At 42.5% G+C, this 23,774-nt stretch overlaps 1 protein-coding gene across 1 annotated transcript in view; it reads left to right on the plus strand.

The window, feature by feature from the left end:
* Window positions 1-23,774, plus strand: part of EXOC4 (exocyst complex component 4) — a 314,927-nt gene that overhangs the window by 58,201 nt on the left and 232,952 nt on the right. The window contains exons 8-9 of the mRNA XM_069979105.1: window positions 67-212; window positions 2,979-3,067. Of these exons, the coding sequence (XP_069835206.1) occupies window positions 67-212; window positions 2,979-3,067 (235 nt within the window). The remainder of the gene's footprint in view (window positions 1-66; window positions 213-2,978; window positions 3,068-23,774) is intronic.

Consider the following 23,774-nt stretch of genomic DNA (forward strand, 5'->3'; position numbering starts at 1 on the left):
TATTGATTCACGACAGCTAAAATCTATGAAAATAACTTGAATAAATGATTGTGTGTCTTTTTTTAGATGCTTTTAACAGAGTATCTGGATATGAAGAACACCAAGACTTCTTCTGAACCATCTGCCCAGCTAAGCTACGCTAGCAGTGGACGAGAATTTTCTGCTTTCTTTGCAAAGAAGAAGCCCCAAAGGCCTAAGCACTCTCTTTTTAAGTATGTAATAATGTTCTTATCAGCTTTGTTTTTGGTTGAAATATTGTAAAATGCATAAGAATTATTGTGTATTCAACATTTTGTATTCATCATTATTTAAAAGGGTTTACTCTGCTAGTGGTTACGAAGCAGGGAGAGGTGAAGAGGAGTCTTAGGGCACTGAGAATCTGATAAGTTGCTTGTAAAGTAGTCTATAAGGATAAAACTGAAATAAGTTCTGTTTAAGTAGCTCCATTGTGACAGGTGGATGTGCTTTGACTGATCAGCTTTTTAGCTTCCTCACACCCCCCAATCTCTCCCCTCCCAGCCCCTGCACTACTTCATAGCCTCTAGGTTAATAAGTAATAGCATGTATTATAGTATGAACCCTTCATATCATTCTCTAGTAAAAAAAATGTTGCACATATTATTGTAATGGTAAGATTATGGGTGGTTAAACATATTTGGATTTGACTGCTTTGAGAATTCTCAGCAATTGCTGAAAGTCCATTATTGCACCATGCAATAGCTGCTAAGACCCTAAATCGTGCCTTTGATGCTTTAATATTTACATTTACTGTATGTTAATGCTGCCTTGTTTAAGGACATTATTGACATTGTGTTATACAGCCATTCCTCTGATATTGAGGACACAGAGTGCAGTAAAGTAGTCCTTCACATTATGTGCACTCTCTGTAATTTTCTGCCTATATTGCATATAGGAAGACAGCTGCCGCCTAGCAGCTTAGCACTTGGTATTTTGGATATTAGAGCTGTTTTAGGGTATGTTCATATCGCGTTTTCGTCCACCCGTCGGGCTGCACGTCTGGAATCGGTGAGAAAAGGATGCTGCCATGCAGCCCGACGTGCAGCCGACGGCCACATTGACTTAAATGAGCAGGACTGAGTCATTATGTGACAACGTTCTGCTCATTTGCCGGACATACACGGTTTTTGTGCAGGACTCAAAGCGTAGTCGACTTCACTTTTGAGCCCTGCACAAAAGCCGTGTACATCCGGTAAATGAGCAGAACATTGTCACATAATGACTCCGTCCTGCTCATTTAAGTCAATGTGGCCCATGGCCACACGTCGGGCTGCACGTCTGGCTGCACGCAGCATCCTTTTCTCAGTGATTCCTGATGTGCAGCCCCACGTGTGGCCAAAAACGCGATATGAACATACACTTAGGGGGCAACTACACATGCCATAATTACGGTTTGTGCACAAAAGATGTTCTACTGTATAGTAAGTATACAGCCCAGGTGGCTATATTAGTACAGAAGCATGTACATTTAGGCTATGTTAACACTACGTATATTTGAGGCTGTATGTTTGAGGCTGTATAGCAACCAAAACAAGGAGTGGATTGAAAACACAGAAAGGCTCTGTTCACATAATGTTGTAATTGAGTGGATAGCCGTCATTTAATGGCAAATATTTGCTGTTATTTTAAAACAACGGCTGTTGTATTGAAATAATGGAAGTTATTTACCGTTATATGGCGGCCATCCACTCAATTACAACATTGTGTGAACAGAGCCTTTCTGTGTTTTCAATCCACTCCTGGTTTTGGTTGCTATGAGGACCTGACATGAGGACCAAATACAGCCTCAAATATACATAGTGTGAACCCAGCCTTAAACTGTTTCAATGCTCACAGCATCATAATGGTTCATGATGCTGGGAGTCCTGTTATTTTGATCCATAGAAGAACATCATCTGTGCACGGACTGTAATCACATAACGTGTGAATACCCCCTAACACTTATCCCCTTCGTGACCATTGATGCACAGATGTCCAAGTCGCATTGAAGCAATGCTCCTCCTCACCTTCTAAGAGCCATAACGCTTTTATTTTTCCACCTACATAGGTCTTTGTGGTGTAATTTTTTGTGCCATGATCAATAGTTATTGTTGTTATATCAAAAGATAGGGTACGATCTCACCCATACCTCAGATGATAGTTGTCTCTGTGTCTTCTCATGGGAGTCTCCTAAGAAAGGTGAGTATGATGATCCACGAGGTACTGGGATAAATACTCTCCCTAGAAACCCCTACCTGATGTGGACCTCTACCCCTACTCGCACAGTTCAGGGCACTTGCCCTAAAAAGATAGCATCGATGAGTAGCATCAATGAGTTTTATCGGTGATCTGCACTTAGAGTCTGCCAGAGGGCTGCCGGGGTCCCGATCAGTCATGTCCTTAAATGTGTCAGCGTAAGCCTAGTAACAAAATCCCTTTAGGCTTCAGCATGAATGGGCCCTTAAAGCGACTCTGTACCCACAATCTGACCCCTCCATACCACTTGTACCTTCGGATAGCTGCTTTTAATCCAAGATCTGTCCTGGGGTCCGTTTGGCAGGTGATGCAATTATTGTCCTAAAAAACAACTTTTAAACTTGCAGCCCCGTGCCCAACGGCCGGGGCTTAGAGTATCCATGCCCTAACTTTGCACCACCCCTCTGTCCCTTCTCCCCGCCCTCTTCATCACCTAGGAATGCCCCTAGAACATTTTCTCCTGTCTGAACATTGCACAGGTGCCTTAACGATCCACCCCATGTTCAGTATTCACACAGCTGCTGAATATAAAACGTGTTTTTTGTGGGTTTTTTTATGCTATTTTTTTTTTTGTTAATGGAGTGTTATAAACCCTGTTCCTTTTTAGTGTACTGTAAATTTCTGCATATTTGCAATAAGAAATCTGACTTGAAAATCTCAGTAGTTATGGAGGACTGGTTCAATGTGACTGCATATTAGCAATTTTTTTTTTTGTTTTGTTTAAGGTTTGAGTCCTCCTCACATGCCATAAGTATGAGTGCCTATTTACGAGAACAAAGAAGAGAACTGTACAGCAAAAGTGGGGAACTTCAAGGTAAGAACTCTGCAGTGTTATGTGTCACTATTTTGCATCTCCATGTTCAGCTGTACCTTGTCTTAGTTTTTGACATATAAAATTCACACTTCGCATTTCAGAAAGGTAGGCATCACTCTGTGATAGGCTATTGTTTTCTTAAAACAGTCTCTACATGAGGAGTTTCTTAAAAAATACTAGCAGAAATGGGGAAAATTTTATCTTGGAAGCATATGAAATGTTACCTGTCCAGATCTCCAAAATCAGCCCTAGGTTTATCCTCAAAACAATCCTGTCTGTTCACAGGATCTTGTCATCCAAATTATACCCTTTTTTAAGTAGTGGTGTTTAGGCCCTATTTACATGTCATTCAGCTTATAAGTTAAAGGAGAAGTCCGGCCAAAATTATTTTTTTTATATGTTATTACTTATGGAAAGTTATACAATTTTCTAATGTACATTAATTATGGGAAATGCTCATATACTGCTATTTCCCTTAATTTAGTGTATCAGGAAGTGTTAGAATTATCTAAGAAGCAGTGACGTCACGACGAAAGGTGTAATTCCTATGGAGTGTCCAGCAGGGGGCGCTCTCTATATAGAAGTCAATGAGTACCATTGACTTCTATATATAGTGCGCCCCTGCTGGACACTCCATAGGAATTACAGTGTATGTAATGTTATGCACTGTACTTTTGTGACTTCATGAATACATTTATGGAATACTTTGGGGAGCAAACACAGCTCACACAGTGGCTGCTTTTCATCCCCCCCGCCGCTCCCCCTCCTCCTCCCGGCTTCAAACTTACTATCGCGCCGCTGATTCCCCTCTGCCCGCGCCACTCCTCACTATCCGGCCGGCCGCTGACGCTCGCCCGTTCGCACGCCCCGTTCCTCACACTATCTGGCCGCCGCTCTCTGCTCTTGCATGCCGGCCGCGTCAGCCCGCCCCCACCCCGGCCGGGGACACCAAAAAAGGGCCGTGCTCCCGGCCGGGGTGGGGGCGGGCAGACGCGGCCAGCATGCAAGAGCAGAGAGCGGTGGCCAGATAGTGTGAGGAACGGGCGGGCGAACGAGCGGGCGGGCGGGAGTCAGCGGCCGGCCGGATAGTGAGGAGCGGCGCGGGCGGCGGGGAATCAGCGGCGCGATAGTAAGTTTGAAGCCGGGAGGAGGAGGGGGAGCGGCGGGGGGCATGAAAAGCAGCCCCTGTGTGAGCGGCGGCGGCGGAGCGGGCGGTGATAGGGATAGCAAAAGGTACTACTGTACTTTGTATATGTTCCCAGCACCGAGCAGGGAGGGGGGAGGTAGATGGCACCTCTCTCCCTCCCTGCTCGGTGCCCAGCAAATGTATTCATTGAATACATTTATGCGATACTTTGGGGAGCAAGGACACTTGCTCCCCAAAGTATTCCATAAATGTATTCATGAAGTCACAAAAGTACAGTGCATGACATTACATACACTGTAATTCCTATGGAGTGTCCAGCAGGGGCGCACTATATATAGAAGTCAATGGTACTCATTGACTTCTATATAGAGAGCACCCCCTGCTGGACACTCCATAGGAATTACACCCTTCGTTGTGACGTCACTGGTTCAGAGATAATTCACTTCCTGATACACTAAATTAAGGGAAATAGCAGTATATGAGCATTTCCCATAATTAATGTACATTAGAAAATTGTATAACTTTCCATAAGTAATAACATATAAAAAAAATAATTTTGGCCGGACTTCTCCTTTAACATATCGATAAAAACGTATGGCAAGATATACCACAGCATGCTCCTCGCGGGCCCATTATGTTTTTTGTTCGGGAACCTGTTCACAGGCAGAGAGCAGTGACTAGCTGCTGCCGTATCTCCGCCCTTATGCCTTTTTGAAGATAATAGGTATATGGCACATGGCTGGATAATACCGTGACGACTTGGAATTATGTTACTGGAATAGAAACACAGTAGATGGCAGAAAAAGACCTACTTGTCCACCCTTGTACCATTCCCCTTATTTTATTATTATAATGGATATATGCGTATTTCAGGCATGTTTAACCCCCTCCTGACTGCCCCACATTAAAGGGGTTTTCTCACCTGCAGAAATTCTGCTGAATCAGCTCTGCATCTCTCTTTATCTCTCTGTCTCCCACTGAGATCACAGACTGCTCCAGGGACAATACGCAGATCCTAGGGCTGTCTGTATTCTAAATTGGAGATGCAGGAGCTGTAGGTTATACTCACAGAGCAGAAAATGGTGGTCTGCGTAGTACACGTGACAGGTTCTTTTTAAGAGAGAAGCAGACTTCTTGGTCCTGAACATATACATTCCGGATAAAAATTGAATGTAGTAACTTAATAGACTCTGTTTGGCCCATTCAATGTAATTCTAGTGCTAGTGCAGAAAAATTGATATGAAGACAGTTTGGTATTTCATTCTAGCTCTTGGTCTTATAACAAGGCAATATCATTTTCTTTTGAGAAATTCATTAGGAAGTGCAACTTTTTTTTGCTTTTCTTTTTTTCAAAATCCTAATTTGTCTCTATCTGTCCTTCTCTAGAACAAAGTAGAGTCAGGATTGTGGCTTGCCTAGCTATTAATGCAATCACCTTCTCCAAGCTTTGTAAGGCCACTTCTTTCCTTTTCGTGTATTTTTTCCAGTGTGTTGGATTAGCGTCAGTCTCTCTACAAAGACCATCCAATCATGGAGGGGTTATTAGACGCGCAGAGCTTTATGACTGAGAATTAATTAGTAGTGTATTTTCATGCAAAACATCCAATTTTTTGATTAGCAACAGAGCAGGGCTGCAATTAACACTCTGGGAAGCTTAGATTTCCAGCTTTTTGATTCTCAGGAAATAAGATTATCAAACAGGGGTCAGGCACTTGACAGCAGAGGGTTTCAACATGTAAGAAAATAATTTGTTTCTTGATTTTGTTGGTTAGATTTCATTAAGACTACAGCCGGGGGGAGGGGGGCTGATTTAGATACAAACTGCTTTATAATCTGAAGAAGAACTGGTGATAAAAAATAAAGCCTGATGGATGATTGATGCTATCATTCCTTTTGCTTTCTGATACAGAGTATTATGAATAACTGACAATTCAGTTGTGATTTACTTTCTTATGAGAATATTTGTGTTTCATTGACAAGATTTTTTTCAGTGCCATTTTCACATTCATAAACATACCCTGTGCATACCTGGTTTGTATATTTTTGGAAAATCTTTTCAAAGGGTATTTGCTTATCCTTGAAGGATTTTTCTAAGACTTGATAACTGATAGCATATTCTTGAAGGGTTTTTTCTTACAGGCAAAATTCCTGACACCCAGTGCAGAAAGCAGATTGCTTCATACATTGTGCAGTGGCTGTCCTGGGTTACCTAAACTCATTGCTTAATTGCTTCATTGGGAGCTGAGCTGCAGTAACTCAGCTTAAAGGGGTTATCCAGTGCTACAAAAACATGGCCACAACATGAGACAACACGACTCTTGTCTCCAGTTTAGGTGCAGTTTGCAATTAAGCTCCATTAACTTCAATGGAACTGAGCAGCAAAACCCCACCCAAACTGGAAACAAGAGTGGGGCTGTCTCTGGAAGAAAGTGGCCATGTTTTTGTAGCGCTGGATAACCCCTTTAACCACTGCAGTGTATGGAGCTGTTTGGTTCCTGCTCTCTTTTACTCTGTATGCTCTCACCACAGCTCTGGCAAATAGCCTATTAGCTAGGTCCCAGGTTCTGGCATGCCACCAATCTGCTATTGTTTACCTAAGAAAAGGTCATCATACATCTTGCCTGGAAAAAAAACTTATAATAAGAGATGAGCGAATTTACAGTAATAACGAAGCGAAGCACTTTATTATCTGTGCAATCTCATCAGCCGGCTGCCTTTTAACTAACTGACTGACTGGGAAAAGCTGGATCCATTCCTGGTAAATCTCTCCCAGCATCCCTGCCGATCAGCTTTTTGTCCAAGCTGCGGTTTCAAATATACAGAGTATGCAGAGCCAATAGCCACAACTCCGTTTATTGTATAGTGTGTCATGCAAGTTATTACAGCTCAGCTCCCATTCTCTTCAATGAGAAATGAGCTGCAGAAACTGCACAGCCCCTGTCCCACGTATTGAGCCAGAGTTTGTATGCTGTATTCACTGTGTACATCTGGGTGCAAAGGGTGTGCTGTACAGCCACTCTGCTGGGGTGTCAGTCCATCAACCTCTAAGCCCTGGGAAACCTCTTTAAACTTTTATTGTAAATGCAGTAAATTAAGGAATGATAACACAATCCTATAAAGAAGCACAGGATCTTATTACATATTTATTATGTTTTTTCCCCCCTTCATCTTGATTTTGTACCTTGAACTGAAAATATTCAATATTTAGGACTTTCTAATTATATGTTCACATGTAAGACATATTTTCAGATTAATAGCTAGTTTTCTGTTAAGAAAAATGCATTCGTGATTATTTATTCTTCCTACTGATGCAAGCTGTCTCCTCTCTGAAGCTGTCAGTGGGGTAACCCCTTCCAGTAAGGTCCTGCCATAATACCAAATGTGTGCCAAGGTAGTAAAGTTAATTAGTTTACTTTGCTGTTAATTGTGATTTAACAATTCCTTCTGAGATCTAAAGGCTTTTCTCTGAATTCTACTACATAAGACTTTTCTATCAGTTACCTAATAAAATAATAACTTAGCTTCCCTGGTGGAGCTTCACCTTGTGGTTCCAGTCACAGACCTGCATAGTTTTTGCCTTAAAAAAATATCTGAAAAGTAAAACAATTACTTAAACATATGTATCCTCCTATAGAAGAACAATTGCGGTCGTGGTATTTTTTTGTTCTTGAGACAGTGTTCACCTTTCATATAGAATGAATCGAGTTAAGAAATATGTTTCTTTATTATGCTCTCATGTAATTTTTTTTTTTTTTTAGATTTGAGCTGTTTTTTTTAAAGAGATAGAATTATCCTTGTGAAAATGCTCTGTTTCAAATTCTTACATAACAGTTAAAGGCATTTGCTGTAACGGTATAAAGCAAGAAATGACTGTGTTACGATCATCATATGTTTTAACCACATGTTCGTTTTGGCAGTGCCACCTATCCAGAATGTTATTTCTGTCAAAGACACATGACATTTCCAGTGGGATCATTTTTGAGATGGATTGAGTGGCAAGCCCATATGTTACATACAATATAAAATGACCCATTTTTCTATAAAAAAAAATTAAGAAATGCTGAGCATCCAAGCCAAAAGTTTGCGTTTGTTTAAGCCACGTTTACACCATGCTGAAGGCTTTGTGTATGCTGGCATTGTTCACTCCTTTTTTTTTTTACACTGCCATCCGATTTAAAAGAAACTGTTGGTTAGAGTGTATTCTTCTATTACCTCCGCATTCTGCACACATTCTTTATGAAACATTTAGTAGTTTTTATTTTTAAAAAATATACAAAGACACTCCTAAGCTTTTTATTCTTATTTTTAGTTCTTAAATATCTTATATCACTAAAAGATCTTTGACCACTGTGCTTTATGCCAAGCTGTATTTTCCTTATTTTTGTTTGTAACAATCTAGCTTTGTTTGGTAAGGTTCTAAATGTGAAGCCAATCCAAATGGGATCCTGCTGCATAGAGTTGCAATTCTCATATACTTAAAACATTTAACAACCCAAAAATCGTGAGGAATCAACTACACTCCTCTTAGAACATCCTAAAATGTTAGGGAATGTATCAAACTAGACACATTTGGTTGGGGTTTGCATATGCCTGCCCATTATATTTGTTGTTATGATCACACACAGTCCTAGATGTGGCAAAAAATAAATATATATACCAGCCTGGGTGGCAAAAAATAAATATATATATCAGCATTCCAGGCTGGAAGTCAGGGTCTCCAATGCATCTCTAAGAGCGCTTACATAGAGATCCATTGGTTACACTTACTTCTGGCCTTCAATAACCCTAGAGACAGAAAAGAGTCAGAATAGCTGTGCATCACCGTCCTCAGGATTTGAATGGCCTGCTGCCGTGGAACAAATAGAAAAAATTAAAAAAGGTTGAATGCTTCTTTAAAGGGGTAGTGTGGCGGTAAAGAATTATTGACAGAATAACACACATTACAAAGTTATACAACTTTGTAATGTATGTTATGTCTGTGAATGGCCCCCTTCCCCGTGTCCCACCACCCCCACCCGTGTACCCGGAAGTGTGGTGCGCTATACATACCTGTCACGTGCCGCCTCGTCTCCGATCTTCAGTCTGCAATGCCGTCATCGGACGGCCCGGCCGAATCCCTCCGAGCGTCCTGTGTCCCGACCGCTCTCTTCAGCGTCATCGGCTGCTCAGCCGCGATTGGCTGGGCATAACTGTGCTCAGCCAATCGCGGCTGAGCATCTGATGACGCTAAAGAGGGCGGCCGGCACTCAGGACGCTCAGAGGGATTCGGCCGGGCCGCCCGAAGACGACATCGCAGACTGAAGATCGGAGACGAGTCGGCACGTGACAGGTATGTATAGCGCACCACACTTCCGGGTACACGGGTGGGGGGTGGGACACGGGGAAGGGGGCTATTCACAGACATAACATACATTACAAAGTTGTATAACTTTGTAATGTGTGTTATTCTGTCAATAATTCTTTACCGCAGCACTACCCCTTTAAAGGGAATCTGTCAGCACCCTGGCCCTACCTAAGGTGCTGACAGTGTGCTGTAGCTAGTGAGTATGGTACCATTTGGTAATTTTTTCATGTATTGAATTATGCACAATCTTACTGTAATGAAGTGTCAAAGTGTTGTTTTTGCCACAATCCAGCAAGCCTCACCACTCCTTCCTCCTCCCTCCTCTTCCTGATAATCAATGCTGCCCGGCCTCCTGCTTGCTCAGCTGTCAGCCAGTGTCTCTGATTGAAGATCAGTCTCTGCAGGCAGGTTATGTCTGAAAGAAACAACTAGATATAGTTGAATCTCTGACCCCAAATGTGTTGCAGCTGTGGTCTAGGAGTAACTTTTCTATCTAGAGACCTGCCAACAGATCATTCTTTGGTTCAAATCCCTGTTGAAATTTGTTAATGGCTACCACTTAATGGCAAATAATTGCCATTATTTTAAAACGGCCATGGTTTTGAAATAATGGCAGTTATTTGCCATAAAATGACGGCCATCGACAGTGTGTGAACATAGCCGTTTTGTGTTTTCCGTCCAATTCTGGTTTTGTTTGCAAAATACCCAACACATTTGGGTTCAGAGATTCAGCTATACCTGAAATGTTTCTTTCTGATATAACCTGCCTACAGAGGACTGATCTGCAATCAGAGACACTGACTGACTGACAGCTAAGCGAGCAGGAGGCTGGGCAGCATTGATTATTCATGAAGAGAAGGGAGGAGAAAGGAGTCATGAGGTGTGCCAGAGTGCGGCACAATAAAAAAGCAGAAAGACAGGGGCGTCTTCTGGTGTAGCATCTCTGAGACTAGGGGCCCTATTCCACAGTAACGATAATCGGCCGGATCGGCCCCATTTGGCCCGATTCGGCCGATTATCGTTCGGTGAAATACAGAGAACGATCAGCCGATGATCGTGTCATCGGCTGATCGTTCATTTAGGGCCAGACCTAAAATCATTGTTCCCCCACCGCACATCGCTATGGTTGAATAGCGGTGCGTGGTGGACGACCGACGATTTGAGAAGAAACAGCAGCAGCATCATACATTACCTGGCTGCAGGGCTTCTTCTCTGCGCTGTCTTCATCCCCGGGTCCCGCGCGCTCTATCGGCCGGTCAGCTGATGGGAGCGCTCAGCCAATCACAGGCCGGGACCACCGCGGCCTGTGATTGGCTGAGTGTGGCCTGTCAGCTGACCGGCCATTCAGAAGATAGAGCGCGGGGGACCCGGGGAGGAGACGGAGCGGAGGACAAGCCCTGCAGCCAGGTAATGTATGATGCTGCAAGGGCTGCAAGGACATCGGTAACGATGTCCTTGCAGCCCTCGCTCAACGATCATCGGGCCGTGGAATAGGCCCAGTAAACGAGCGGCGATCTAGCAGATCGCCGCTCGTTTACATCGTTGATCGGGCCCTCCTCGGCCCGTGGAATAGGACCCTAAGTCAGGGGAGGGTATGTGAATGTAACCACTCACCTGATTGTGTTGTGCGTATATATAGGCACAACTCTATATATAGTGCTCGTAGTACCAAAGACCACTGCAGCTCGTTCGGGGACACCACTCCAACGGCGTGGTGGGTAGACAGGATACCAGTGGAACCAAAATTTGGTTAGCCAGATAGTCTCCTTGTGTAATTTGGCACAGGTGGTTGCTGGTGTTTTCATGCGATGCATGTAACTGTTTGTGTCAGTAAATGCCACAGCACACCGCACAATAAAATAAATAGACCTTTATCTGGCTAACCAAATTTTGGTTCCTTGGGTATCCAGAGTGCAGCACAGACAACACTTTGACCCTTTATTACAGTAGGATTGTGCATAATCCACTGCACAGATAAATTACCAAAAGATAACATGCTCACTAGGGGCCTTCCATCTACAGCACAGTGTCAGCACCTTAGGTAGGGCCTGGGAGCTGACAGATTCCCTTTAAAGGGGTGCTCCAGCATGGGGGCACTTTCTGGGGGGTACCGGGGAGGAGGTGGCTGAAATAAGACGTCCACTCACCTCCCCGGTTCCAGCAGCGGGTCACTCATCGCAGCGCTCCGGTTCCCAGCCGCTTCCTGGTGTTTGACGCCGCCCGAGACGCTACGTCTCAGGTCCGCTCAGCCACTCAGTGAAGGAGGCGGGATCCGAGCAGACTTCCCCCCCCCCCCCAGAAAAAAAAAAGTGCCCCCACACTGGATAACCCTTTTAATGTCTATGGATTTAGAATGGGGTGTCCTAAAAGCTCCTGTTGGCGTAATGTGTAAGTACCCCAATATCTTTGTCTATAAGATATAAATGGCTGTATATTCTTATTTTGAAAGATATAAAGGGCACTTATAATATTTACCTCTATGTGAATTGAAGGAATATTTAAAATACATTTTTAAGTATTTTACAAATCGCTGCAGGGAGAATAGCAAAGAGATAGTTAAAATGATTTTTTTCCCCCTTACGGCTCAAGGAAGAGACACCATGCTGTGTCTGTTATTGATGTACTCATGCATCTTGTTAACTTGATGCAGCTACCGTTGAAGGGTTGAGATTTCAATTCATAGGGGAAATAGTAGGAAGAAACTCTCATATTAATCTTAAATTATTGGCCAGGGAGGGTTGTTAGAGGTTAGGAGAATGAATATGTAAATTCTTACTTCGAAATCTGCGTCTGAGTGTACAATACATACATTTACCACATACACTAAATAAATTGTAAATAGCCCTATCCTATCAACACCAATCTATTCAGAATATTAAAATTGACATTGCCCATAATCCTATAAATTATATTTTTGCTTAATTTCTTACAACTATACAACCACTTAAAGGGGTTATCCAGCGCTACAAAAACATGGCCACTTTCCCCCTATTGTTGTCTCCAGTTCAGGTGCGGTTTGCAATTAAGCTCCATTTACTTCAATGGAACGGAGTTTCAAAACCGCACCCAAACTGGAGACAACATTAGGGGGAAAGTGGCCGTGTTTTTGTAGCGCTGGATAAACCCTTTAATGGATATACTGTAGTTTCTATGATTTTTTTTTCTGCAGATCGTAGCAGCAAATCTTGCCCAGTTAGGTGTTTTTTGTTGTAAAATTGCAGTTTGTAAAAAAAATATAAATATTTACAAAAAAAATATTTCAGGGGATTTCTCTGCAGTGACAAGATTGTACATATTTTGATTACAGGGGTTGGCCATTTTATTGTAAACGTGTACTAGTGTACTGACAGCAGCTCCCTGTGTACCCCATAGAGCTAAATTCAGGCTCCCCTCCTCCAGACTGGGCTGTCCTGCTCTGTGGTGAGTCTGTCCATAAGATGGCCGAGCATGGAGGACCCTGTGACCATGCCCATCCAACGGTGTCCTCCATAGGCATACACAGGCTCATTGGAGGACACCTAGGGAGGGGTATGGTCACATGCTCCTCCATGCTTAGCCATCTTATGGACCGTATTGTCATTCATTATAGTGATCAGGATGGTACATCATGAAGAACTGAAAATAAAGACAAAAAGAGGCACAGGCGCCTCGTGTGATACCAGAGGCAAACGTGGAGAGTGTAGGGGTGGTATTGTGCTCACCTTAAAGCCACGCCGGGGTCTCTCGCTTCCTAGCTGGATTCACAGAACTGCAAAAGCTGGTGGTACCTCTGAACGGGATGCTCCCAGGGAGGGCCCGTGTGTAAACAAGAGTAAAAAGAAAAATAAAAAAAAATCCCCCCAAAAATGGTACCATTACCAGCGCTGTCACTGCCAGAAAATCCAATTCACCAGGCGGATGAAAAAAAACTTGTTTATTTAGTTGCACAACGTTAACATGTTTCGGGAGAGTATGCTCCCTTCCTCAGAACCAAAGTGCATCATGCTCAGGGGCTCTTTGAAGTGAGTTTAGGAGTAGGGATGGTCCGAACAGAGTTCGGGTTCGTACGAACCCGAACCCTCGGTAATGATTCATGGTGTCTGCCCGCTCCGTGGAGCGGGCGGATCCAGCGGGAGGACCGCCTGGAAAACTGGGATACAGCCATAGCCATAGGCTGTATCCCAGTTTTCCAGGCGTTACTCCCGCTGGATCCGCCCGCTCCACGGAGCGGGCAGACAGCATGAATCATTACCGAGGGTTCGGGTTCGTACGAACCCGAACCTCGGCAGGTTCGGACCATCCCTATTTAGGAGCTGAGCTCGCTTCACCATTAACCCCTTAACGTCTATGCGGTATTTAAATGTCATTGACAGATGCGGCTCCTGTTGGTTTTACCAAAAGTGCAGAAGTGAAGCATCAAGTCTGCCGATATGTCCTTATTGCCCATATGGCGCTATGGGTAAAGGAAAGTTTCTACTTTCATCCTCTGCTCTGTTTCTGGGGTATTAGCAGTTTATCTCTTATTCTAATTAGGTGTTTTGGTGCAGTGTGGGTGGGAATAGCAGAAGTTCCGCCCCAGTGCACCAAAACGGCTCTTTAGCATAGGAGATAAACTGCTGATATCACAGAAATGGTGCTGAGGATAAGGGTAAGAAACATACTTTCACCCTTAGCATCCTTTGTGCAATAGGGACATATTGGCAGGTTTGATGCTTCTAACCTTCTGATAGTTTCCCTTTAGGGTACAAACCCACTTGACGTATTTGCTGCGTGAATCAGTCTTAAAAATAAGCTGGCAAAACGCAGGTTGGCTTTATACAATTGTTCTGCGTTAAAATACGCAATTGCGTATTTTTGAAGCTTGTTGTTAGCAAAGCATCAGTTGTTAACAACCTGTGCGAAAAACGCATGTAGCTTCACGCTTCAAAAATACGCAATTGCGTATTTTAACGCAGAACAATTGTATAAAGCCAACCTGCGTTTTGCCTGCTTATTTTTAAGACTGATTCGCGCAGCAAATACGTCAAGTGGGTTTGTACCCTTAAAAGAAATCTGTCAGTTGCTATTCACATTCCAAACTGCTGAAACTGTAAGATAGCTGTTAGGTCAAGAAGACACAAGTTAACTTTCATACAGTCAACTGTGCTTCCAGAACATAGAAAATTGCTTATATTCTGAAGTAGGCTTTCCTGAGCTCCTGAAGTGCAGGAAGCTGGAATGCCTCCTTACCCCCCTCCCATACCTGATTCTGTTCGAGACTCAGCCTTCAGGTGTTAAGCAGGGAGGGGAGGTAGGAAGCATTTCATTTAGTCAGGAGCTTGTAAAAGCCTCCTTGACTCTTTGTACCGGAGAATAAAAATATTTTTCTACATCCTGGAAGCACAGCTGGATATATAAAAGGTACTATGCATTCCCTTGTCCTAACAGCTATCTAACAGTGTCTGCAATTTGGAACATGAATTGCAACTCACAGTTCACTGTGAATTTTCATAAAACACCTCCGTTGTGATTATCGGCCAAATAACTTTCTCTTCAAGGCAGTATTTCCTTAAATAATTCACTTTTAGGGTGCCTTCACACAGGATGGATTTGCAGCGAGATCCGCTGCAGATCCCTGCCCTGTAAAGTCTATGGGCAGACATACTCTCAGCGGGATGTACATCCCGCTGCGAGTATGTCAGGAGACCACCCCGTTAACCCCCAGCCAGCCAGAGCCTTTACATTACCTACTCTGCGATCCGGCTTGCTTCGAGGGTTCCAGGGGTGCACGTCCCGTTCAGCCAATCAGTGTGCTGCCCCAGCGCCATGCTGATTGGCTGAGCAAGCCGGATGGTGGAGCAGGTAATTTATAAGCTTCATCCGGCCGGGGGTTAATCGGGTAGTCTCCCGACATACTGGCAGCGGGGTGTCCATCCCGACTTTAAAAGGGCAGAGATCCGCAACAGATCTCGCTGCGAAGTCACAGCAAGAAATCTTAGGGTGCGTTCACACATACAGGATCTGCAGCAGATCCGCAGCAGATTTGATGGCCCAGAGCTACTTTGCATTGAATCTGCAACTTCAAATCTGCGCCATCAAATCTGCTGCAGATCCTGTATGTGTGAACGCACCCTTAGGGGGAGATTGATCAAAGGGTGTAACACATACACAGTTGTAAACTGTCCCTAACAACAAATCACAGCTCTAATATTCAGCTCTGGTAATATGAAAGAGGCTTGGGAATAGTTGCTGTGGGCAGTTTACAGTGTATATTTTACACTCTTTGCCAAGTCTGGGCCTTAGTGTCCATTCACACTGTATGAATGACTGATTTCTGGGGCATTGCAGGATATTTTAGGGAGAAAAGTAAAGGAACAAAAGTATCCTTTGTTCAAGAGAACAGTTTGTTAGGGGTTATCCAGGATTAGAAAAACAGAGCTGCTTTCTTCTAGAAACAGCACCACACCTGTCCTAAGTTTGTATGTGATTTTACATCTCTGGTCCATTGCCTTTAAAGGGGTACTCCAGGCCAGGGGTATTTTGGAGGATCGCCGGGGAGGGAGTGGAAATTGAAGCCAGAGGTCACTTACCTCCCCCGTTCCAGCATCGGTGCCCAGATTGCGCCGCCCGGTACTCCCGTCCCGCGGCTGCTTCTTGGTCAGAGCTGCCGCATGAGGCATGATATCTCAAGGCAGTTCTGCCAATCAGCGGCCGTAGCGGAGTCCCGCCTCGGCCGCTGAATGGCAGAGCTGGAAGCAGCCGTGGGATGGGAGTGCCAGGCGGCGCGATTCAGGCACTGGCTCTGGAGCAGGGGGAGGTAAGTGACCCTCTGCTTTAATTATTTTTGGGAATAATAAAGCAGCTGTGTTTTTCCAGTCCTCGGTAACCCTCAAGATCAAGTGAACCAGCATTTTCAGCCTCTCTATAATTTATACAAACAAACACTGGGTTTTAGTTTTTTTTTAAAAATATATATATGATTTTTATTATGTATACATTGGTACCAAATACAAAATATTTCTCATAAGAAAAAAGTTTAAAAATGACCACAATAAAAAAGTGCAATACCATAAAAAGCTGGTGTCAGCAGATATACATCATCGTGGAAGGTGCAGCTATGATAATCTCTTTTAATTCTAGTCCTCTGCCTCAATATGTCACACAGGGGTATATATGTATCTAGGGACTTAATGATCTCCTAGTCTCCCATATGCTTACATGCAATTGCAAGAGGTATACAATCAGCTATTATTCTCTTCTGATTCTATTGCACTCACCCATGCTGCCAGAACACCAAAGAGAGCCGTCCCTACGTACGTTTCGTTATCTTCCTCAGGGAACTCAATAGTATATAGTAAAGTAGTATAGTATAGTAAATAGCAAAGGTTGTTGATATCTGTCTTCTTTCTTTAGGACCTGGCACACACAGCGTTCCTTGTGCCAGGTGCCGCAGGACAGCAACGCAGCCAGTGATTGCCTGAGCGGGCTATCACTCTCCAAATAAGAGTGACAGCCTGCTCAGCCAATTTGCAGGCCACGATGCTGTCCCATCTAATGGGGCTTTTACACAGAAAGATTTATCTCACAGATTTTTGAAGCAAAAGCCAGGAATGGATTTGAAGAGGAGAAATCTCAATCTTTCCTTTATGATCTGTTCTCTGTTTATAGTCTGTTCCTGGCTTTGGCTTCTAAAATCTGTCAGTAAACACACCATAAGTCTGTCACTGATTGGCTGAGCAGCTGAACAATTGTTAAGCTGATTTAGTACAGTTCGTTAAGATTCAAACTTTTGATCGGATATTCAATCGAAAATGAATCAAATAGAGCAATACTTAGAATAGCTGCTCGATCGAGTAGTGCTCGCTCATCTCTAGCTACTGTGTACTTCTCTTGGCTCATAATCCTGATTTAGTGTTTTTTTTTTTTGTTTTTGTTTTTTGGTGCATTTAAACTTTCACTGTTGAATGGCAGTGGTCAGTAGAACATAAAACATTGTCAAACAATAGTGTATGCTCTCCATGCATCGTAAGAGCCTCTGTTATCCATTCAAAGCCTCTGTGAGTGGTTCTCATAGATTTGACAAGGAGAGGTACAGCATGATGCACTATTCTATTCATCAAAACAACAGGTAATACACAACAACTCAAGGTACCCCATTATAAGGCAAGGGGGTCAGTCAGGCACAGTTAGCGTCTATCGCTCAATGGGTCTCACACTGCTTTCATGGTCTTTTAACAGAAACCATGACAGTAATGTGATGAGAGCTTTAATTTATCCATTTTCTGTTTTGATTTCAGCACCTTACTATTATCTACAAGAATTGAAAGTTTACACTTAAAAGATTTTAATGAATTTTGATCTATTCAGGTGTATTTGTATTCTCTTCAGTAGCCACCATTATCATGTTTCACATCTTAGTCTAATAAAGCATTCATGGACCTATTGCAAAGTCTTGGTTGCTTTGAATGACACAAAAAAGACAGTTATTGTAATTGACAATGTTGTAATTGTTTGGTGTAATTATCCTTGCTTTGATGTGTCGGGAAGGCTACGTATGCCTCATAAATATTTCATACACCCAGGATCTCTCAGTGCCCCTCTACCTGTGGAAAAAAATCACTTAGAAACCATGTGGAGTTATTTATACATATAAAATTACATTGAAGCACTGTATTGTTTGCTTTAAAGTCCACTCATTTTCCAAGTTTTAAATAAATTATTTATGAATTCATTAATGAAAGAGTGGTGGAGGCTGGAGATTGCTTACGGTACATAGGCTAGGAGATTTCACTGCTAAATATTATTGTATGTATACTTGTAATTTGTTTCATTGGCAACTGCACTGCTTAGGCCACTCAGACCATAGAAATAGTATAGTACAGTATAATTTTTCAAAATCACATTTTTTTGCATTAAAAAAAAATGCGGACCCCCTTAGACTTCTATTGGTGTGTGGTCTGTACCGCAGTTATGGTCTGCACTAGGATATGTCCAATTTTTTGTGGATCTGCAAATACTGCAGCCCACCAAAATTTTCAGACGTTTAAACAGACACATGAAAAACAGTGAGATGTAAATTAGTTCTGCAGTTGTGGATCTGCAGTTACAGGCACATTTTGCAGCCGTGTGTATGAGGCCTAAGGAGATTTATCAAACCTTATGCAGAGGAACAGAGGAGAAGTTGCCCTTAGCTGCTAATCACATTGCTGTTTTCATTTTTTTAAAAAGGCCTCTGAAAAATGAAAGCTTGAATCTGAATTGTTGCTATAGGCAACTGCTCCAGGTTTGAAAAATCTCCACCAAAGTCCATATGTAAATTAATCAGTTTTTTAATAGCGAAGATACACCTCGGCACTCCCTTCGGTTAGCATTGAGACATAAGAGTGAATGGTACACTGCTAACAGTGGTGCTCTTCAAAAAATGCAAACACTGTCGTCCAATTGCACGATTCAAAGACTGATAGCAGAGGCACTCACCAAATGCGGCAAAATAGAGACACGCAAGTATTGGATGAGCCCTGAGGCTGTGAGAAAGCATGCTGTGACGTGCGAAATAGATGTAGCCTGTACCACATCTGCTACTCGTGTGTTGCCTGAAATGGAATAAGGTTACTCTATTTTGCCACATTTGGTGAGTGCCTCTGCTATCCTTATTTGAATTGTGCAGATTAGTTCCTTTAACCCACCATGACGTGCTGTTAAGCTATGGTGCCCTTAAAGTGCACTTATCATTTGATCGTGGTGGCAGGATAGGCTTTCAAAATCCTGCTGTCATGGTGCAGGCGCATGCTGGAGTTCTTCCAGAAGCGCCAATTACTGCATTGTATACAATGGCCCCTCCATCAGAATGCCATCTTTAAGGCTTTGTTCACACTATGTATTTTTTGACACTGCAAACAACGGCTGCTGTTTTACGCAGTGTAAACATAGCCTAAAGGTGTATGGAGTGTTTTTTTTTTTAGCTTTTTTTAAATAAAAGTATAAAGCTTTTCTTTCATGTTTATACTGGAGCGTTTTTGTGTGTTTTTTTTTACATTGAGTGGTGACACATTCTCTCTGCTGCCACCAAGTGATTTGATAAAGTAAGGCTACAGTCACACGTTCCATGCACAGTCCATATAAACGGACAATGTGCTACAGAAGGGACTTTTAACTGTTTAAATCTCTGTGTGCCTGTGTCAGAATGTGAATATTTAACTTTTTTCTGAGCTTACAACAACATAATGAATGAGTTCTGAAGTTCGTTTTGTAGCTTATCGTCCACAAATAAGGACATACATGAGTATGAGGCTTTGTAAGTGATCTTCATGCTATTGATCTCCTTAGAGCCCTGTAGATGATAATTGTTGTTTGCTTGTTGAATCCAATGTCCCTGACTAAATCTTGTGTATGTAGATGCCTAATTTCAAATAATAAAACATATTTGGTAATAACACTATTCTAAAATCGGTCAGGCTTGTGTATAAAAATGTTCCATACAAAACCTATGTGCATTCATTCCTGGCTGGTTCAGGTTTTAATGAATCATTATAACATTACTGTCACCTAGTGGTGATCTGACGTATCTGACCATTTTACACTGCTCCCTTTAGAGCTTTCCACAAAGTTGACCTTTCTCTCTTATGAGGCTCTCTGGTTTGCTGAAACATGATTCACATATTACATAACAATTCACAGAATTTTCAACCCTATAGGCTATCCTCTTATAACTTGACATCTCCCCTGAGATACTTTATAAATGTCACCTTTTATGTTTTTGCTAGCATTGACCACATCTGTTTTAGACTCTTGTCATTACAGGTCAATAAAAGTGTTAAAATAGACAAAAATAAATGAAATCTTTATCATGTCAGCTACAGGCAGTGCCTCATTTTGCCAACTGCCGTTCCCTTTTAATATGTTTTTAGGCTTTGCTGGATGTGCATTAATATCTATGACATAGAGACTACTACTTGTGCTGCTTCTTTCAAGATGGGAAACAAACAAACAAATCATATTAAATACTATTCAACAAAGTTTTATTTTAGAGTCTACGGCCCTGCACTCTCTTTTTACATTTGGTTATTGGCGATCTCATTCTTTTTTCCCCCCATTCTTTGTGTTGGTTAGGAAAATCTGTCTATAGGCTTTGTCAATACCTCCTTTTCTTTGTTTCCCAAGCAGCATAAGCCATGATCTCTACGTTTTCAGCGTTTGCTTTTGACGGCAGTTCTGAATCTTCGCTGCTGCACTTTGTTTTCCTCCCATTTTAGTGATATGATTAATGAACCTTGCAGCACAGATGTAAATGTTTATTAAACTTCAACACGGGAGTTCATTGTTGCCCACAGGCAGTATTAGCTGCTGTCCTCTGCCGGCTTTAGTTAATCCTTCCTTGTTGCGCATTTTAAAAACATTTCTTGTGAATGAATTAAGAACTGAATTATCCATGAAAATAGAAGGACATGTACATACATAACAGGCCATGACTTGAGTTTTGCAGCTGCCTTTTAATGGCTTCTGCTCCAGCAGTGAAGAGGTATATGCAATCTTGTCGCTCATAAGCTTTCTAGTAATTGCTCTTGTTTTCTTGGTATCATAGTCACCTCCGTTTTGCAGTGGATATTCAGTGCTCTCATTGGGCCACTAGTGACGATCTTCTCCCTGGTTTTAATCAGCCTGGAGCTGTCATTTCTCGACCGTCACCGCCGCATTAGCAGCTAATCGGCACTTGCTGATTAGTAAAGTGGATGGAAATCACCGCTCTGTGTGCGTCCAAATAAGATACTCATCAGCTGCATCTGTGATGGGCCCAGCTAGCTTGTGTAAACTTTAATCAAGGACAGGCGATGTCACCTCAAGAGGATTTGTTCCAAACTTTGTAGTCTTTGTTTTATATATAGTGCAGGGAATCAAAGCCTATTAATCAACATTGCAGCTGTTTGGTAGTAAGTTATTCAGTTTGTCACCCAGTGATGCGTCCATCATGGAACATCTTTCTTCTACTAAATGTACATTTTTTTTCCGCAATCCCCCCCCCCCCCCCCCCCACACTGTTAAATAGCTGTCAGGACAAGGTCTCTTTTATGTATTTAGCGGCGCTTCCATAATGTAGAAAAATACTGGTGAAAAGAGTCATAGGCTTTCCCAAGCTCCTGAGGTGCTGAGAGCCATAACACTAACTTGCTTCATTTCTGCTTGACTGACAGTCAGCTGCAAGTTGACTCCCCAACAGGGATAGAGCTGGTAAGAGGATTGAGGAAACAGTCTGCAGCACTTCAGGGGTTTGGGAAAGCCTCTTTGACACTTTGCACAGGAAAATAAATTCATTTTTCTATGTTATGGAGGCACAGACATATCCAACAGTGTCATCAATTTAGAATGTAAATTGCATCTGACTTATTCTCTTTAAAGTGACACTGTCACCCCCTTTGTGCATTCTGACATCTCTGCACAGGTGTAAAGGGTAAATTTAGCGTTTTTCATACCTTATTTCATATCATACGTCATGGTGCTTGTTCAAGTAAAAAGTGTCCTTTTATCAACTGCAGATTGTATTAAGTGGGCCTGGCACAGTTGACCCCACCCCTTTGACGCCCATTGGTTTGCCGACGTAAAGGGGGTGGGCTCTAGACCTTTCGGCCAGCCTGTTCCAATGGCCGGAGAGGGGGCGGCCCAACTGTGGTGTTGTGGGCGGGGCTAAGTGGCGCTAATGCTGCAAGGCCCCGCCCACTTAACACAATCTGCAGTTGATAAAAGATGACTTTTTACTTGAACAAGCACCATGACGTATGATATAAAATAAGGTATGAAAACCGCTAAATTTACCCTTTACACCTGTGTAGAGATGTCAGAATACACAAAGGGGTGACAGTGTCACTTTAAAGAGACTGTCAATAGGTGTAAACTGCAATATTTAAGGGTAGCATAAACTAGTGGCAGAGAGGCTTAACAGAATGATGTATGACTTTGTTTAGCTAGTTTGGAGATATCTTCATGAAAAGCATGTACAATAAGTAGTCCTCTCCATTATGTACACATGCTCAGTAGTCCAGGATATTCATGAGCTCCAGCAAACTTCACCTTTAGCTGTTCATTGGCAGTTATCTGTCAATAAGCATTTAATTGTCAGTCCACCACTGGAGGACATGGGGTGTGGTGCAGTGCGGAATGAATTCCATTGTTCTGCGTATTATGAGAATGACCAAACAGAATGATATAAGTAGCACATTGTTCTGTTCAGCATTTCTGTCACTAGTTTATGTTGCCCTCATTTAAAGCATACACCAAGTGACAGATTCCCTTTAACTTGATGGAATGCTTTCCTTTTTAAGTATAAATGCAGTCATAATCTGAATATCCCCACAATATGGAGGCACCATAAAGTGGCACTTTAAAGGGAACCTGTCTAAATTTAAACTGTCATCAGGAACAGTCAGTGGTGGCCAATGTGGCTATAGCCGTTAAATATTATACATTTAATTAAAATGTTTGTGTGCTTTGGCCCAGCAGTGTTTGTCTCCTTCTTATGCACATTCTGCCATCTGATTGCACCCTGAAGGCAATGCCTACTGTAGTTCTGTGTGGCTGCAGTCCTCAAGGGCTGAGAGTTATAGTCATGGTTCTCAGATTTACATAAGTAAAGTCCCAGTTGGTGTGGGGGAATTTACCCACTCAGCATAATACATTTTGTCATGTAACAGTGAGCTGTATTAAAAACACATTCTGGTTTTATAAAGGGCTCTCATAATTGAGCACTAAACAGTGTTGGGACAATTTGGGTACTAAAATTTAACTGTTTTATGTATATTTTCTCATGGACCAGATTTAGTAATACTGTCTTATACTTTAGGTAGTTTAAACTTTGACAATAAATTTAGTGCATTTTTGCGGTATGTTTACACAGGCAAGAACAGCTTGATGTGTGATGTGGAAACAATGACAATTTCTGTGTCAACATCCACAGAATGTCACTTTAAAGGAGAAATCTGGTGAAAATTTTTATTAAAATATTGTATTTTCCTCCAAAAGATATACGAATCACCAATATACACTTATTATGAGAAATGCCTATAAAGTGCTTTTTTTCCCTGCACTTACTACTGCATCAAGGCTTCATTTCCTGGATAAAATGGTGATGTCACAACCTGACTACCAGAGCTGTGCCAGCTGTGGCTGCTGGAGAGGATGATGGCAGAGGGATGCTCCGTGTCCCTCCAGTGCCCTGTGTCCCTCAGTGTCCCTCTGCCATCATCCTCTCCAGCAGCCACAGCCCGCAC

The sequence above is a fragment of the Dendropsophus ebraccatus genome, chromosome 1 (genome assembly GCF_027789765.1).
Source record: "Dendropsophus ebraccatus isolate aDenEbr1 chromosome 1, aDenEbr1.pat, whole genome shotgun sequence".
Classification (NCBI taxonomy): domain Eukaryota; kingdom Metazoa; phylum Chordata; class Amphibia; order Anura; family Hylidae; genus Dendropsophus; species Dendropsophus ebraccatus.